The 20,755-nt window shown below is 42.4% G+C and overlaps 1 protein-coding gene across 1 annotated transcript in view; it reads right to left on the bottom strand.

The window, feature by feature from the left end:
• LOC124291034 (cytochrome P450 2C15-like) overlaps positions 1-11,440 on the bottom strand; it is a 21,938-nt gene extending 10,498 nt beyond the window's left edge. The window contains exon 1 of the mRNA XM_046727934.1: positions 11,001-11,440. Within this exon, the coding sequence (XP_046583890.1) occupies positions 11,001-11,274 (274 nt within the window). The 5' untranslated portion in view covers positions 11,275-11,440. The remainder of the gene's footprint in view (positions 1-11,000) is intronic.
• Positions 11,441-20,755: the final 9,315 nt, after the last annotated feature.

The raw sequence follows: 20,755 nt of genomic DNA, 5'->3' as shown, positions 1-20,755 counted from the left end.
AACGCCCATAACGTATTATCATCGTTCGGTGAATAGACTCTGAGATTGTTTTCATGTTGACGTGTGTGTATACGCATCATGGTGTGTGACCTCAACATATGGACACTTGTGTGACCTCAACATATGGACACTTGTGTGACCTCAACATATGGACACTTGTGTGACCTCAACATATGGACACTTGTGTGACCTTAACATATGGACACTTGTGTGACCTTGACCTCCCTGTGAAGTTCGGCCAGCTGCAGTTAATGTGATTTCATGCTATCCATGTATTGAATATTATTTCTGCATTTGTATATGATGATGCCTTAATTTCATTAACTTGTGGGTACCCCTTTAGTTTATTGCTCCGGAGCTAGTATATTATGTAATTTAAGTGTTTATATTCTACTGTGAATTTGTTTGTGTTGTCTTCAGTTAAGCATTAGTTAAGATTAGTTACTTTATTTAGTTGCATAAATTAATTATTAGTATCAGTTACACATCTGCTCTATACAACCAAGATGTGTTTGTGTGTGTGAGTGTGTATTAGTTAGTGTTAGGTAATTAGTAATACTTTAGTAATCGGTAATTAGTTTAGTTTAGTTTAGTTTAGTTTACTTTAAGTTCCATATCTTAATAAACCTGTAGGTTTAGTTTGTTTTAGTTGGTTGTGTTCATAGTTTAGTGTTTTAGTATGTAGGTTCTCTTTGTGGTTTAGTTGTAGGGTTTTCTTTGCGTTCATTTATCCCTTTGGTTATTTTGTTCAGGTAATTAAGGGTTGTATTTCATTGTTCGCTTCTCATATCTTCATTTCATATTGCTTGGTGCTATTCTCTCTTTATGTAGCGTATCATATTTATAAGCCCCTGCGCGCGTACACCTGCACTTTACTTACCTGCATTAGTTTATTATCTAAACACAAATTAAAGGTAACTCTAAACATGTAATTTATTTAAACTTATATTCGTTAAGGGTAAACTCCCATACCATTTACGTAAATCAATGTAAACATTCATTAAATCCTACATCTAACGTATTCTCGCGTGCTTCACTGTGTGCTTTGAAATCTGTTTTGTTACAAATTCTTCACGGATTTACAGTCACCAGTGTCGCGTGTTGTGTATTTCTCGCGGATTTCGTGTTTCATCTACTCATCAAGTTTTCTAGGTCGTGTATTACTCAGTTGTATATTCATATTTATTCTCCAACATGGCTGAAGCGGAAATGTCAGAAGAGGAGGTCAAACAACTTGTTTTGTCACTGAAGAAGTTGGATTTGAAACCCAAAGCTGATACACCTCAGGATCTCTTAGCGTGGATCTCATCAGTTAGCAAGTCGACTCAGGAACATAAACCCTCTATTCCACCCACAGTTACACTAGCTAAGACGCCACAGCTTCCATACTTCTCGGGAGACAGGAAAGGAGACGTCGACTTCGACCAGTGGAAACATGAATACACATGTCTCTGTACAAGATATTCGGAGCAAGATGTCATGGACGCCGTACACAAATCACTTCGTGGGAAGGCAGCAAGAGTCGCCATGCACATTGATAAGGATGCTCCATTGGACTCTCTCATCACCAAGCTGGACAGTGTCTTCGGGATGGTGCACACAGAACACAACATCATGGCCGAGTTCTATACTGCCAGATCATGGTGATCTTGATCCTAAAGACTAAACCGCAACATGCGCGATGACAACCACATAAGATACTGACCAAGAGACTAGATGAAATTAACCTTTAAATACCTAATACCTTATACGCTTGGCTGAACAGAGAACAATAGAAATTAAACACTAGCCTGAGCAAGGGACAAGCTTTAGAAGGGATTGCAGGGAGAAAAGCATGCAGTGCAAATGAGTATTGCTGAAATAGATTACATTTAAGATTAGATTGATGTTTAGAAGGGCTAAAGGTGTGATATAAAATGTTGAATATAAAATTATTGATAAAATGATTACACTTGGGTTAATTAATGAGATTGTATATCTCATCATGATATGACACACATATTAAAAGATTCACATGTTTATTATATGTACAACTATATACAATACAAAGTTGAATCTGCCACATACTTCCCCCTCCACACAAATGACGTCCTCGTCATTTACTTGAGTGAAGAAGGTTCACAACAAACTGTGACATAGCACCACCAAATTGCTCGAACACACCTGCTGAGGCCAAGCGCTCTACTAGGTCAGATCTATCGTCCCAGTCGTTGATTGTCGTCTGGCTCATGACGTAATCCCCTGAGCGCTGCCATTCCGGTGGTCTCCTCTCACGACGTGAAGTCCTTGGTGGTGGTTTAGGTGTAGGTCTGGTTCGGACTGGAGGCGAGTCAGGAGTTCTGGCTTCTCCTGCTAGGTCCTCTGGATTCGGCTCTAACTGAAGTTCTGCTTCATCCTCAAGCATTTCTTCCTTGACAGATACATCCTCTGTGCTGGGATCGTCACTGGTCCCCGGCTGATGGCCGTCACCATCAGAAGATGCGCTGCCCATCTCCTCAGTCTTCAGATCGTCACCATCCAACTGGGAGATGGAATCCTCTTCCATAGATTGTGCGCTGACAACTGTGGAATCATCAGGCTCTGTAGGAAGTTCTACTAGAAGGCTTGAAATTGACCTTATTTCGTCCTCCTCCGACACATTAGTTTCCGTTGGTTCTGTGACTGTCCTGGCCGACCTTTTTCTTGGCTTTGGTTTAGGTGGTACAGGCTTGGTCTTCTGAGAGTCGTCTGGCAAAGATCCGATGGGTAGAAGCAGGTTCCGGTGTAGGGTCCGAGACCTTCCTTCCCCTCGTTCTTTCTTCACAACAAACACCGGGATGTCCGTGTTAGGCTGAGAAACAACGATGTACGGCTCCTCTTCCCACTTATCAGAAAGTTTGTGCTTGCCATCGAAAGCTAGGATCTTCACCAGAACATGCTCTCCAGGCTGTAATGTAGCTCCCCTGACCTTGACATCATAACCTGCCTTCTGATGCTCCTGGGAATCCTTAGATGCTCTGGTTGCAATTTTGTAGGACTCCTCCAGTCTTGTCCTTAGAGCCTGAACGTAGGAGGTCAAACTGTTATGTTCCATGTTTAGCTCTATTCCGAAGGCAAGATCAATTGGTAGTCTGGGTTCCCTTCCGAACATGAGATAGAAAGGGGAGTAGCCCGTGGACTCATGTCTTGTGGCATTGTAGGCATGGACGAGAGGTGCAACAAATGATTTCCAGTCTTGTTTCTGTTCTGGCTTGAGGGTTCCCAACATGTTGAGCAAGGTTCTGTTGTAACGCTCGGTCATGCCGTTCCCCATAGGATGGTAGGGAGTAGTCCTTGATTGGGCGATTCCGAGTGTAGCACAGAGCTCTTTCATCATCCTGCTCATGAAGTTGGCTCCTTGGTCACTGTGGATCCTCATGGGCATACCATAATGCATCACGAAGTGCTTGTAAAATGCGTCGGCTGTGGTCTTGGCAGTTGTATTCTTAGTGGGGACAGCCAAAGCATATCTTGTAAAGTGGTCTGTGATCACTAGGATGTGTTGGAATCCATCCTTGGAAGTCTCCAACGTAAGGAAGTCCATGCAGACTAATTCCAAAGGCTGTGAGGTAGTGATGGAGACTAACGGAGCTCGGATGTTGGTTGGTGTCTTCCTCCTCAAGCATCTGTTGCAGGTTCTTATCCAGTCTTCTGTGTCCGCTTGCATTCCTGGCCAGTAGAAACGGTCCCTGAGCAGTGAGAGAGTTCTGTCACGTCCTGGGTGTCCCACGGCGTTATGAAGGCCTTGCAGTGCATCATGGATGAACCTTGATGGAAGTACAAGTTGTAATTTTGTCTCTCCATCCATGTTGATTCGCCGATGTAGGATTCCTTTTTCGAGTACAAGTGAGTTGAAGGACCTGAATAGTGATGTGTTGGCCATCGTGCTCGGAAATTCCTGTCTGTGTGGCTTCCTCTTCATCCTGACAGCTTGGATCCATGGCTTAAGAGTAGAGTCTTCGGCTTGGGCCATGCGCCAATCCCTCTCAGTCATTCCTTTCAGATCTGTTGACTTGGTGGACATCTCTTCGTCAACCGATGCTGCTGAGAGGCAGAGTGATTCCACGTAAGGCTGGGCATGAATAACTCCACAGATTGCCTTGACTGAGTCCATGGATAGCTGTTCCGAGGAAAGCTGCTGGTATTCTGGGAGCCTTGACAAAGTATCCGCATCCGTGTTCTTCAATCCCGGTCTGTAGAATATGTTGAAGTCATAGGCTCCAAGTGCTGCTAGCCATCTGTGGCCTGTGGCATCCAACTTGGCACTTGTAAGGACGTAAGTCAGTGGGTTGTTGTCTGTGAGAACAGTAAACTTTGCTCCATACAGGTAGTCGTGGAACTTCTCACATACGGCCCACTTGAGTGCAAGGAATTCAAGGCGATGTGCCGAGTAGTTTCTTTCAGACTTCCCTAGTCCTCGACTTGCATAGCTGATTACCTTCTTGACACCATTCTGTTCCTGATACAGTACAGCGCCGATTCCCTTTCCACTGGCATCTGTGTGAAGTTCAAATGGTGTCCCGTAGTTAGGGTACGCTAAGACTGGCGGTGAAGTTAGCATTTCTTTTAGATGGTTGAAAGCTTGCTCTTGTTCCTCCCCCCAGTGCCATGGTTCCCCTGAAGGTTTCTTTGATTTCTTGGATTTCCCATGAGGCATCAGTGCTGAGAGTGGCTTGGTTATCTTGGCGAAGTCTTTTACAAATTTTCGGTAGTAGCCCGCAAAACCAAGGAACTGTCGTACTTCTGTTGGACTTGATGGTCGTGGCCAATTCAGTACTCTCTCGACCTTGTCTGGATCCGCCATAATACCTTCCTCTGAAACGATGTGGCCAAGGAACTTGATTTTCTTCTTGAAGAAGGAACACTTGTCAGGAGAGAGCTTGAGGCCAGTTTCTCTAATTCGCTGAAATACCTGCTTCAGTCTATCCAGCTGCTCTTCAAATGATGATGAGAAGATGATAATATCGTCTAGGTAGATGAGGCAGATTTTCAGGTGAAGTCCCTCAAAACACTCGTTCATGAGCCGTTGATACGTGGCTGGGCTGTTACAAAGTCCAAAGGGCATTCTGTTGTACTCATAGAAGCCTAGGGGTCCAACTGTGAAAGCGGTTCTTTCCTTATGAGTCTCTTCGATTTCCACTTGGTGATACCCAGACTTCATATCCAGCGTAGTGTAATACCGAGATCCAGAGAGTGCCTCAAACATCTCCTCAATCCTTGGAATTGCGTGGTTGTCCTTAATAGTTTGCTGGTTGAGCTGGCGAAAATCCACACATAGACGCAGTTTCCCTGTTTTCTTTTAACTAGGACAACGTTGGATGACCATGGGGAACGTGAACGCCTGATGACACCGCAGAGTAGAAGTTGGTTAAGGTGCTCCTTGACTTCTTCGTACATGGCGGGTGGTATGCGCCGGTAACGTTGCTTGAATGGGATGTCATCCTTGAGGTCAATCCTGTGTCTGACTGCTTCTGTGTGGCCTAGGTCTGTGTCGCCGGTAGAGAAGATATCCAAGTAGTCAGTGATGACTTGTCTCCCTTGTGCTAGTTCCTCACTTGAGACAGCAGACTCGTTGAAGTCCATGAGGTCAAGTACACTAGAGTCCTGAGTGGAAGCAGAGCTTGGTACATCCTCCAACTTGACAACTTGCAATTCACAGAGTATTGCGTGGCAAGGAATGCTGATAGCTCTTGTAGTGAGGTTAGATACATGTACGTCGACATGAAGCTTCTGACCACTTCCATCGTATGAGACAAATGTGGGCGTGATGTCAAGGTCATCTGGTATCTGTGATCCAGTAGTGGGATGAACTATGACATGAGTAGCATGATATGGTAGGGGCTGGTCAACATAACCTGAGATATGAATCTCCGAGTTGGCAGGGATTATCTTGCGAGCAGACTCTTGGCTCCTAACTTTACCGATAGAGTAGTTCCTCTTGGCTAATTCTTTCTCTCTTAGCACTATACTCCTGAAGGCTAAATACCACGGTGTATGGAGATTTGCTTGCTGGAGAAACCTTGGTCCAAATTTGTCCTGACACTGGTTAAGGTATATGGATAAGATGTTGGTCCCAAGTGTGATAGGTACTGTGTTGTTGTACTGGCTGTCTGGCACAACAAGTAGCATACTCTGTACCTTGGTAGATGCACTCCCAGATCCCTCTATATCAACAACAATGACGCCACTGTAATGTAGAAGTTCTCCATCCGCGCACTCGACATGAAGAAGCTGCTTCAGTGGTTCTAGGTGAACATCAGGAAAGTTCTGTCGATAATATGCCTCAGCTATAGATGAGATCGTAGCTCCAGTGTCAAGCAAAGCCTTGGTCTTGATTCCATTAACAATAATGCTGGTTTCAGTTGGTTCGCCTACCAACTCGGACACTAACTGTTGATGGGTGTTGACCTTGTATCCTAGGCCCATGGTCCGCCCCTCCCCATAGGCCCCTGCAGGTTTCCCTGGCCCGGAAGTGGTGCACGACATCCACGCTGAATGTGACCTGGCTGTCCACATCGGAAACATCTAGGAATGTCATCCATGGCCTGAGCTCCTTGGAACCATCCCGGATCTCCACGACCTGTAGGGTTGCCTCGTCCTCGACCTTGACAGAAAGGCTTGTTCCCTCTTGGCCTTGGTGGGCGTGTCCAGTTCCTGGGTGGCAAGTAACCATACTCCTGACCTTGACCTTGATTATGGCCTTGACTCCATTGGTTATATTGACCTTGTTCTGTGACTTGCGGTCTCTCATGTTTGACTTGTTCCTTGAGCTTGTTAATCTCAGTTGACATTGACTTGAGCATGCCCTTGATCTCTTGTAGTTCCGACTGCTCCTTAGTTACAGACGACTTACTAGTCGCAGACCTCCTGGCTGTTGGTTGCCTCTGTAGCAGATCCTGTTCTAGTTGTCGTAGGTACTTGAGAAAAACTTCCAGTGATCCTCCCTGATCATATCTATGACTTGACATGTCCTTCAGGTCCAAGCGAAGCCCAGTCCACAAAGTGTCGCGAAGTAAGACATCCCTTTCTCCTGGCTTCACCTTTCCTAACATGATGGCTTGATCCAAGACGTCCTCAAGTCTACATTCCCAATCGGCAACTGATTCCTCTTCTCCTTGCCTGGCAGTATAGAACTCGGCCATGATGTTGTGTTCTGTGTGCACCATCCCGAAGACACTGTCCAGCTTGGTGATGAGAGAGTCCAATGGAGCATCCTTATCAATGTGCATGGCGACTCTTGCTGCCTTCCCACGAAGTGATTTGTGTACGGCGTCCATGACATCTTGCTCCGAATATCTTGTACAGAGACATGTGTATTCATGTTTCCACTGGTCGAAGTCGACGTCTCCTTTCCTGTCTCCCGAGAAGTATGGAAGCTGTGGCGTCTTAGCTAGTGTAACTGTGGGTGGAATAGAGGGTTTATGTTCCTGAGTCGACTTGCTAACTGATGAGATCCACGCTAAGAGATCCTGAGGTGTATCAGCTTTGGGTTTCAAATCCAACTTCTTCAGTGACAAAACAAGTTGTTTGACCTCCTCTTCTGACATTTCCGCTTCAGCCATGTTGGAGAATAAATATGAATATACAACTGAGTAATACACGACCTAGAAAACTTGATGAGTAGATGAAACACGAAATCCGCGAGAAATACACAACACGCGACACTGGTGACTGTAAATCCGTGAAGAATTTGTAACAAAACAGATTTCAAAGGACACAGTGAAGCACGCGAGAATACGTTAGATGTAGGATTTAATGAATGTTTACATTGATTTACGTAAATGGTATGGGAGTTTACCCTTAACGAATATAAGTTTAAATAAATTACATGTTTAGAGTTACCTTTAATTTGTGTTTAGATAATAAACTAATGCAGGTAAGTAAAGTGCAGGTGTACGCGCGCAGGGGCTTATAAATATGATACGCTACATAAAGAGAGAATAGCACCAAGCAATATGAAATGAAGATATGAGAAGCGAACAATGAAATACAACCCTTAATTACCTGAACAAAATAACCAAAGGGATAAATGAACGCAAAGAAAACCCTACAACTAAACCACAAAGAGAACCTACATACTAAAACACTAAACTATGAACACAACCAACTAAAACAAACTAAACCTACAGGTTTATTAAGATATGGAACTTAAAGTAAACTAAACTAAACTAAACTAAACTAATTACCGATTACTAAAGTATTACTAATTACCTAACACTAACTAATACACACTCACACACACAAACACATCTTGGTTGTATAGAGCAGATGTGTAACTGATACTAATAATTAATTTATGCAACTAAATAAAGTAACTAATCTTAACTAATGCTTAACTGAAGACAACACAAACAAATTCACAGTAGAATATAAACACTTAAATTACATAATATACTAGCTCCGGAGCAATAAACTAAAGGGTACCCACAAGTTAATGAAATTAAGGCATCATCATATACAAATGCAGAAATAATATTCAATACATGGATAGCATGAAATCACATTAACTGCAGCTGGCCGAACTTCACAGGAGGTCAAGGTCACACAAGTGTCCATATGTTAAGGTCACACAAGTGTCCATATGTTGAGGTCACACAAGTGTCCATATGTTGAGGTCACACAAGTGTCCATATGTTGAGGTCACACAAGTGTCCATATGTTGAGGTCACACACCATGATGCGTATACACACACGTCAACATGAAAACAATCTCAGAGTCTATTCACCGAACGATGATAATACGTTATGGGCGTTGTCGTCTTTGTCTATGGCTATCGTAGTCGTAGCTGTATCTGCTGTGGCTGACGTAGGCCGATCTTCTATGGCGGTGTCCTGTCCATGTATCCTCACTGGGGGCTCCAAAATGTAGCAGCGTCAGGATGTAGTTATTGTAGTGACAAGAACCACAAAGCCACTGGGGTGTGAGGCGGATGGACTTTTATTACAAGAATGTAATAAACAAAAGCTTTAGCCAGGTTGGTATGACCTGAGCTCCTGCATTCAATGCATAGCTGATACTGCTGGTGTTTACGTCATCTTATATACATGGAAAAACACAGTCCAGATCACCATGATCTTGATCCTAAAGACTAAACCGCAACATGCGCGATGACAACCACATAAGATACTGACCAAGAGACTAGATGAAATTAACCTTTAAATACCTAATACCTTATACGCTTGGCTGAACAGAGAACAATAGAAATTAAACACTAGCCTGAGCAAGGGACAAGCTTTAGAAGGGATTGCAGGGAGAAAAGCATGCAGTGCAAATGAGTATTGTTGAAATAGATTACATTTAAGATTAGATTGATGTTTAGAAGGGCTAAAGGTGTGATATAAAATGTTGAATATAAAATTATTGATAAAATGATTACACTTGGGTTATTTAATGAGATTGTATATCTCATCATGATATGACACACATATTAAAAGATTCACATGTTTATTATATGTACAACTATATACAATACAAAGTTGAATCTGCCACATTGAGTCTCCCTGCAACGTAAGGTGGAGTGATGCATAAGCGGAGTGTTCGGAGACTGTAATGTGAGAAAATGCATAATGTACGATTTTATAGGCTTGAAGTACTGACGAGCGAATATAACATTGGAAAACGAAACAGAAGAAGGCGATAATGTTTCTGCATTTACGAGTTAAATATGTCAGACTTAAATCCAGACAGGCTAAATGACATCTCCAATGCGATATTTATTCAAGACACATTTATCAAATGATAGAGGACGGCTTTGTTCACACTACACTCGCCTATATCGTTCTTACTGCATTGAAAAATCTCAATGCGGTTGGGTAGTGATTAAGTTCTTAACAAGAATTACACTGTGCTACATAACCCCCCCTATTTGTACATCATTCATACATGCATGCACGCACGCACGCGCACACGCACACACACATAGAGATAGAATACGGGCGACTTTCCGAGCAGTGAACTAACTTGTTTATGAAACCAACATTCCCAGAGTATCGCCACACCTACTTGTTCACTTATCATTTAGAGATTAACGTTGTTTTTTCACCCTTGACGTCATACATACTTTATCCGATTTCGCTTGCTCGCATATCAAATCTGGTCTGTTAAATTAAACTGCAACGTTAACGATATATTATACTCGTATTAAATATGTCTATAAGCTCTCATGAATCACTGTTCTTACTAAGTTGTCACGACACATACGCTATTCTGGCCAATAATGGAAATATACAATGAGTGTCACTTGGCCTTTCCAAACATTGGCAGATGTTTAAATGTCCACTGTGTTTATCGAACATTTTAACCTCATTTCCTCCATTGACCTTTCATTTGAAGCCGGGGCGGTGGGGTAGCCTAGTGGTTAAAGCGTTGGCTCGTCACGCCATAGACCCGGGTTCGAATCCCACATGGGTACAATGTGTGAAACCCATTTCTGGTGTCCCCCGCCGTGATGTTGTTGGAATATTGCTGAAAGCGGCGTAAAACCAAACTCAGTCAGTCAGTCATTTGAAGCCTTGTTCCCGGGGTATGCTGTGGCCCTGGTTAGGACTGCACGAGGGCGGTCTTTCTGGCGAGCTGACACGAATTATCGACGCACATGTCGGTATTGAAAAGTGTGTGTGTGTGTCATTGTTTACATTTCGCCTTTCTAACCAGAGAGTGTCTCAAAACTGCTTAAGAATAGTTTTCATTCTCTAAAAGTAACGATTCGCGTTATTCTAGTGACGTATGCTTTGCTATAGTTTAGATGAAAATGATATAATTCTAAGCACCCGTTCTCGGGTTTTTCTGTAGTAAACATATTGCGCATCGCCCAGTAGTGAAGGCCGCCATTGTGCAGACCTTACCGGGATCAGTAGAGTGCCAGTGAGAACTACAATATTATCCTAGTTATTCCCGACGTGGCATTTCTAAAGTTGTGCCAAAGGTAGCGTAAAACTACACACATTAACTACTCCTTAATGCAAAATAAACAGTTACCTACCTTTGCCCCCACTGAAAACATCCGTGAGAAAGGAATGAGCCCTGTCTGAAAAAAACGTCGGCGTTCTTGACCAGGGCCTCCTTGATAACATCGTAGCCGTTGAGGACGATGACCGGCTTGTGGAAGATGTACACGCTGAAGATGTCGCCGTACTGTCGTCGCAGATTGCTAAAAGTAACTCGGGGATCGTCGCCCATTTGAAAAAATGTTGCCCACCAGTGGTAGAAGTTGGGGTCCGGGTGGTAATCCAGCAGGACGCCGTGTTGACAGCCATAGTATTAGTAATACAGTAACAAACACCAGTATCAGAGATGTATTAAACATCAACATCCCCACCAGCAGTGCGATAGAAGCCATAACGGCAGCAGTGCTTGAATTTAAGAAGCCTGCCATGTCGATGTCTTCTCGCCAAATACAGGACTGGTTATATCGCTTGTACCTGACTCAGCACAATGCGCAGTAGTCTGTCTCACAGTCCCTGAACCATATTATTTCCCCAATGCTTAGCCCTCCCTGCAATGCTAAAGCCCTAAATGAAACAAGTCTAGATTTCCTCAGGTTCACTGGTCTCACTTGGGCTCCTTTTCAATTTAAATGGGTTTATTTGCTACTGTCACAATTATATGTATTCAGGGACTAAACGTTAGTCTAAATGCGCAGCTGTGGGCTCACGGCAACACATGACGCCCACACGGGACGGTTTGATCAACCTAAGGTCACAACGACACAGGAGTATGTATAATATCAAACTCATGTAAGGATCCTCAGACTTTAGTTAAATTTTAACCATTTATGAATACAGAAACAACATCTGGCCACAACGAGTCAAAGTTGGGCAGCAGATTTGGAACTGCATATTATTATTTTATTATTTTATTATAGGGTATTTATATAGCGCCCATATCCACGCACTAGTGCATGCTCAAGGCGCTGGGGTTTTTTCCCTCGATCATTGGATGTCAATCTCAATGGCATATCGCATTATCAATCTCAACTCCCTGGGGAGTATACAACTCTTGCAGCCACTAGGCGCACCGAGTTATTGTGGCTTTCTCATCCTAACGAGGAATATAGCATATTCGTTCGCTATATTTGTTAAATTTGTTTGTTTTATCATGATGTGTTTCGACCTGTGATCCAACTTCCTGTGCACAAATCTCCTAACAAAATCCCAGATATCCTTACGCATAGTGGTGTTTACGCTTACCATATATATGACACATGTGCTGTAATGTTATCTTAATGGATTCGCATGGGTCTAAGCAAAACCATGTTTATGTACACAACGAATATATAGAGTCATTCGTGATTGAATTAAAACTTATTTCATCACAACATATGTCCGATTAATGTATTATGCTGCAATACATCCAACAGTATAAATTCTGACCTTCGTTTGTTAGACATTTAAAGGAGATGTTTCTTTCATAGGGCTAATAGAAGCGACAAAACCCTTTCCACATCCATAAAAATGTTTGCTAAAGGCATTTACCTTCCATGATTAAAATTGAACTCAAAATGTGTAAAATCGCAATAAACGCGTAAAAAAGCACTCGTACTTTCGCCTATTAAGGAAACACTCAACAGTTAATGATCAGTAGCGGTAGGGATAGTCTCCCTGGTAGCGGGTATCACGTGACATGACGTCATATGTGCCTAATGTCGATGGCTTCCTCTTCGACTTTACCTGACAACTTTACAGTGACCATGGATTCTGAAGCAGTAAAAGATGTTCCCGATGTTATATTGGACATGGATGTTAGACCGTATCAATACGAGCTGATTTTACATCTTGCAAGAAAAACTTCCAGGGAAGCAAAACGGAGGCACCTCTTGATGGCAAAACGTCGGTGAAAATTACTCACTGAAAGACAGTGATGGCAATGTCAGACAAATAAGGTATGTACTACCTATGACACATTTTCATATTGAGGGGAACATCTACCTCATGTTCTACTCAATTTATTCCATTCTTATTGATAAAATATACATAACACCAACACGTAATGTTTGGCCTTGCTTGCCGTGTCGCATCTCTTTTGTAACAGCTGTGATGGAATCTTCAACGTCATCTTCGCCGTATCCGTTGACGTGTTCCGCAATGTGTTGAGCTAAGTGCTACCTCTTTCTCCAGAATGTGAAGGTTTCTCATGAGGCGTTTATAGGTAAAGAAATCTCCCGGCTGGAAACACACCCAGAGCGTTAGCAGTTCCTATGTCAGCGACAATCCCTTCTGTTGCCTTTAACAGCTTGGTGAATTGTGGATCATTGTATTCATAATGCTTTCCGAAGCAAATTCCGGAAATAATGTTGGACGTGGGATTGTGGACTAGTCGTTTACAATCAAAATCATTTGCCTCCTCCTTCTCAAATGCTTTCATAAATAGCGACAAGTCGTCTTGTATTTTCTCTTCAAGGATTGACTTTTCCATCCGAAACTCTCAGAGGATGGTAACAGCGAACTTTGTCATGTCTTTCCATGCAGCGCCTTTAGTGCGTATGATTCCTATGACACTTTGGTGTTTCATTTTTATGAAACAGAATGGTATCAAGAACATAGAACACGAAAGTGAGCGTATTCTGCCCCGTCGGTGGATCTATCACAAACACATGCAAGTCAAATGTTGAATTAAATCAAACGTTATACACAATAATATAGTGAGGTAGTGACAATGATCAAATAAACAGCAATTGAACTGCAGTTATAAGTCAAATCACTTTATCGTGAGCTCCCACCTGCCAATTGTAATCGCAAATATGTTGTCAATTTTGAAATGCAGTATTCGGATGTAACTGTTCAACATCGACATTACACTGGCACATACTGTCATTTCCGGACCATAATTTTAACATTATTCAACAAATTCGAGCAAACCTTTTGCTCATCAGCCTGTCTGGTACAGTTTGCTAAGTTTTCTGAATTATCTGTTTTCTTATTATCTATGTTTCCATGGAAATCACTTCCACGTACTTTTATAAACTTTTCGCTTCGTTTCCGATCCATAACTCTTAAACAAATGACTAATGTTTACATGACAATATACATGTGCTATAATCTCAAAATATTACCTTTCCGTCTTTGTCACTTTACAGTTTTAATGTCTTTTGTTTCCATGGAAACAATTTGGAAATTTCTACCAAACAGAAAAGCTACTGACGTTTCATTATAAGTTCATATACCTGCATTATACAATCTCCCATGCACACTGCTGTTTCAAGTTAAGAGTCTTTTTTTATCCATGAAGAGTCAACAAGTTCTGAATGTAATGATGATTAATCAATACTTTAATCAGGAGATGCACTTATATTATTTTGCAAATGTTGTTTTCTTCAGATTCGCAAATGCATTTACAGTAACAAGTTGAACTAATGTCAAAGAAGAGGAGGGGTGGGAAGACACATGCCATTATGGGTAAAACACATTCTGGTTCAATACTGTTGAATGCAGTTGTTGCAGGTTTGTACTGACAAAGAGAAGCCATCGGATACATCTGAAGAAGGTGACACCAATTTGCTGAAGAAAAATAGTATTCAGTACGATGGCTAGTTGTCTCACTGATATGGTATTGTACAGTTCTATGGTATTGGAGTGAGTTCACTGTGGAAGCGCATTCGTGCCGCTGTCTAGGACAAGTATCAACTATTTAGACCATACGTACATCTAAGTAGATAATAAGTACCTTCTACGCAATTGTGAAAATACAGAAAAGCCAAATATACAAGTGAAAACAAATGGCCAGCATGATTCCACACATTTAACTATGGGGTCTAAATATCAACATCTCAGAAACGATGCGCATGATTGTAACACCAAATATGGGAATGAAAGTATGTTCTGCGTACATCGTCTCTTCACTCGTCTCGCTGGGATGAGATATCTTGCTCCCTGCATGGCCAAATTCCGATCCTGATGTCAACATGAACCAGTAAAACTGAGGTCGCGTATGCATTATTTTCATCTGTGGGATCCAAACCTGTTACATAGTCAGCGTTGGAAAGCTTTCAGACGAGTTGATTTAAATGAATATGAGTCCGCTGTAAAATGTTCAGTAGTTTCTTGCTATTGAGTCACAACAGATTCAAACAAGCCTTATGTAAAGCTAAAACCCCTTAAAAGACTTATGACATACAAGCACTCTCACTTATTACCTGAGTCCCTTATCTTAAAGCAATCACTATTGCAATCTCATTGAAAGCATTTTAGTCTCTTTGATCAATGACATCTTACACAACTGAGAATACCAATGATTCTGCTTTCACACCAGAAATGATCCTACAAATTAATTAATTAAGATATTTTACTTGCATTTAGGTTAGGTTATATCTATTGTGGTGGTGTGTGGCCTTTGTGCCTCAGTCCAGGTGGAATCTGAGGTTAAGCAAGGTTGGTCTTGGAGAGTCCTTGAATAGGTGAACGTGTTTTACTCATGAGACTTCTGTCCTGCCCCACAACGGCACATGTGGTTTCAAGTCAGTTTGTTCAAAATTGTATTTGTTCACCCAGCAGAAAATGGGTACCCGGTGGGATAAGTTATATGACTATTACCCTTCTTGTGCCTAACAGGCAGCTTGAGCTATCCGGGGTAATAATGTCCATTACGTTGTAATGCCCATGGTGAGTTGAGTTTATCGCTATATAAGATGCCTTATTGTTATTGACGCCTCTTAATACACAATTCTTAACATAGTCGTAATTCTGTGCGCTTTTAGCATGCTATCCAGCATGAAAAATGGCCTTTCAAATGGCCTATTGATGTTGCAAAGGTTATTCTGGTGTACATTTGAAACATATATTGTCACATTACTTTTCAATATGTTTGGGTCACAAGCGTTTGTTTTGTACATTGTTTCCGCTTCATTGGATGTTTGCATTCTGGTCCTCTCACCTTCATTCGTCCCGGAGATATCTAACGTCATGCCTATTTTAACATACTCATTTTGTCATCATGCTATGACTATGCATGAAGTAACCGTAATTTTAGCCTGATGACTTAAAGGTTATGGGGCAGTGGGGTAGGGTAGCCTAGTGGTTAAAGCGTTCGCGCGTCACGTCGAAGACCCGGGTTCGATTCCCCACATGGGTACAATGTGTGAAGCCCATTTCTGGTGTCCACGGTGTGATATTTCTTGAATAATGCTAAAAACTCACTCGCTCACTCATTATTCGTTACCGACATTTAAATAACCAAGCAGTTACCTTAACCATTATTATCATCATCGTTAGTAGTGTCGTCGTGTATTAACCGGATTCAAAGACTCATGATGAAAACAATTAGTTATAATATCTGAGGAAATTTCAGCTGCAGAGAGCAAATCACAGTTACCGAACAGCAAACTCGCTCAAGTTTTGCAGAAGCAGCATATTTAACGCCCACTGCAACTTCTAGCGGTACGACATTTTTAAATTCTAAAATATGGAGGGGCAAAACAGATCTCGATATTTACACAATGAGCAACGATCCGCGTAGGTTGTTGCGGTGTGGTAAAACGCTGTCAACTAGATCACCAACCCTGACCTCCCGATTCAGTTGGTCTTATGACAATACTGGGTGTTTTCAGTTAATGTGTTTGTCCCGAATCCCAATGTGTACAATGAACCAGGGCCACTTGTGTATCTGGGTCAGTCCGGTCCCGGGCAACTGAATACTAAGCCGTTCACTGTGAATCGGTTAGACACCGGTGGTGAATTTAACTAGATACAGCCTCTGTTCGGAAAGAAAGTAATAAAATATTTGTTAAATCGGGCTGTGTTACATTTCCTCACCACAGTTCTAACTGTTCTGTTTATTGTGCTGTGTTTAATCATAATGCATGAAGACAGCCCAAATGAGTGAGTGACTTTAGTTTTACGCCGCTTTTAGAAATATTCCAGCAATATCAAGGCGGGGTTTCACGCATTGTAACCATGTTTTCGACATACGTGTTCCTATCATGTGCAGAAATCTTGGATATTATGAACACCCCCCCGAAAATAGACATCACCCAAGCCTTAACCTAACCCATCCACCAATTTACCCCCTCACAGACCTATCCACAACTCATCCACTCACTCAACCATCCACAACCCTTCTACTCAATCACTCAATCACCAAACAATCCACACACCAACCCACCTACCAACACTTACACTCACTCACCCATAAAACCTATCCAATCACTCATCAATCTACACCTATACACAACCATCCATCGAACCATCCAATCTCTCACCTATCCACACCTATACACAACCATCCACAAAATCATCCATTCGCTCACCCGTCACCTATACACAACCATTCACAAACAAACATCCAATCACTCACCCCACACCTATACACAACCATCCTCCAAACCTTCCAATCACTCACTAATCCACACCATTACACAACCATCTACCTAACCATCCAATCACTCACCAACCCAAAGCTATACACAACCATCCACCTAACCATCCAATCTCTTCGCCATTCTGCAGCTATACACAACCATCTACCAAACCATCCTATCACTCACCAATCCACACCTGTACACAACCATCTACCAAACTATCCAATCAATAACTAATCTACTGCTATACACAACCATCTACCAAACCATCCAAACACTCACCAACCCACACCTATACACAACCATCCACTAAACCATGCACTCACTCACCCGACACCTATACACAACCATGTACCAAACCATCCAATCACTCACCCCACACCTATGCACAACCATCCACAAACCATCCAACCATTCACCAACACACAGCTATACACAACCATCCATCAAACCATCCAATAAATCACCCCACACCTACACACAACCATCTACCAAACCATCCAGTCACTTACCAACCCACAACTATACACAACCATTCAATCTCTTCACCATTATGCAGCTATACACAACCATCTACCAAACCATCCAATCTCTCACCTATCCACAACTATACACAACCATCCACAAAACCATCCATTCTCTCACCCGTCACCTATTCACAACCATCCACAAACAAACATCCAATCACTCACCCCACACCTCTACACAACCATCAACCAAACCATCCAATCATTCACCCGACACCTATACACACCCATCCACAAAACCATTCAATCACGCACCCCACACCTATACACAACCATCCTCCAAACCTTCCACTCACTCACTAATCCACACCATTACACAACCATCTACCTAACCATCCAATCACGCACCAATCCACACCTATACACAACCATCCACCAAACCATCCAATCACTCACCAACCCACACCTATACACAACCATCCACAAAACCATCCAATCACTCACCCCACACCTATGCACAACCATCCACAAACCATCCAACCATTCACCAACACACAGCTATACACAACCATCCATCAAACCATCCTATCACTCATCAACCCACACCTATACACAACCATCCACCAAACCATCCAATCACTCACCCCAAAGCTATACACAACCATCCACCTAACCATCCAATCTCTTCGCCATTCTGCAGCTATACACAACCATCTACCAAACCATCCTATCACTCACCTATCCACAGCTATACACAACCATCCACAAAACCATCCATTCACTCACCCGACACCTATACACAACAATCCACAAACCATCCAATCACTCACCAATCCACACCTATACACAACCATCTACCAAACCATCCAATCAATAACCAAGCTACGGCTATACACAACCATTTACCAAACCATCCAAACACTCACCAACCCACACCTATACACAGCCATCCACCAAACCATCCAGTCACTCACCCCACACCTATACACAACCATCCTCAAACCATCCAATCACTCAACAATCCACATTTATACACAACAATCTACCAAACCATCCAATCACACACCAACCCACAGCAATACACAACCATCCACCAAACCATCCAATTACTCAACAACCCACAGATATACTCAAGCATCCACCAAACCATCCAGTCACTCACACCTGACACCATTCTATACACAACCAGCCACCAAACCATCCAGTCACTCACCAACCCACACACTAACCACCAAACCATCACACCAACCATCCCAAACCATCCAATCACTCAACAACCAACCCACAACTATACATCAATCTACACTCTATACACAAGCCACCAAACCATCCAATAACTCACCCCCACACCTACACACAACCATCTACCAAACCATCCAGTCACTCACCAACCCACAACTATACACAACCATTCTATCTCTTCACTCACCATTCTGCAGCTATACACAACCATCTACCAAACCATCCAATCACTCACACTATCCACAACTATACACAACCATCCACAAAATCATCCATTCGCTCACCCAATGTCACCTATATACACAACCATTCACAAACAAACATCCAATCACTCACCCCACACCTATACACAACCATCAACTAAACCATCCAATCACTCACCTGACACTTATACACAACCCATCCACCAACTTAGTCACTTCAATCCACTACTAAACTATCCCCACACCTATACACAACCATCCTCCAAAAACTTCCAAATCACTCACTAATCCACACCTATTACACAACCATCCACTAAACCATCCAATCACTATCACCAATCCACCAAAACACAACCATCCACCAACCATCCAATCACTACCAACCTACACTTCTATACACAACCATCCACCTAACACCAATCAACACTCTATATACACAACTATCCACCTAAATTCTGAATCACTCTGCCTACAGCTATCTACATACACAACTATCCACCAAACCACCACTACCAACCATTCACAAACATCCACCAACACTTCAATCAAATCTATACACAACCATCTACCAAACCATCCAATAACTAATCGCTATACACACAACCATCACCAAACTATACAATACTATCAATCACAACCATCCCACACCTATACAAACCATCCAATCATCCACTAAACCATCCAATCCACTCACTACCAACAACAACCACACCCATCCACCAAACCATACAATCACTCATCAATCTACACCTATACACAAGCAACCACCAAACCATCCAATAACTCGCCCCACACCTATGCACAGCCATCCACAAACCGTCCAATCACTCAACAACCCACACCTATACACAACCATCCACCAAACCATACAATCACTCATCAATCTACACCTATGCACAACCATCAATCGTACCATCCAATCACTCACACCACACCTATACACATCCATCCATCAAACCATCCAACCACTCACCAATCCACACCTATACATAACCATCTACCAAACCATCCAATCAATTACCAATCTACAGCTATACACAACCATCTACCAAACCATCCAATCACACACCAACCCACACCTATACACAACCATGTACCAAACCATCCAATCACACACCAACCCACACCTATACACATACTTCATCCATCGAACTCATCCAGTCACTTCCATCCACACTCTATACACAACTCATCTACTACCTATACTATCCATCCAATCCATCATCCAATCAACACTTCCTATACACAGCTCCATCCACTCCAAACCATCCAATCACATACCACCAATCAACACATATTCACAACCATCCACCTACCCAAACCATTCATCCAATCACTCAAACACCAAATCACCACAGCTATACACAACCATCCACCAAACCATCCAATCACTCACCCCACACCTATACACAACCATCTACCAAACTATCCAATCACTCACCAATCCAACACCTATCCACTCAAACCATCCACTCAAAATCACCTATACTGAATCACTTACCAAACCATCCACACCATTACTCTTTATACACAA

The sequence above is a fragment of the Haliotis rubra genome, unplaced genomic scaffold (genome assembly GCF_003918875.1).
Source record: "Haliotis rubra isolate DU_JTF1 unplaced genomic scaffold, ASM391887v1 Scf48, whole genome shotgun sequence".
NCBI classification, from domain to species: domain Eukaryota; kingdom Metazoa; phylum Mollusca; class Gastropoda; order Lepetellida; family Haliotidae; genus Haliotis; species Haliotis rubra.
This window is presented reverse-complemented; position numbering and strand designations above follow the sequence as displayed.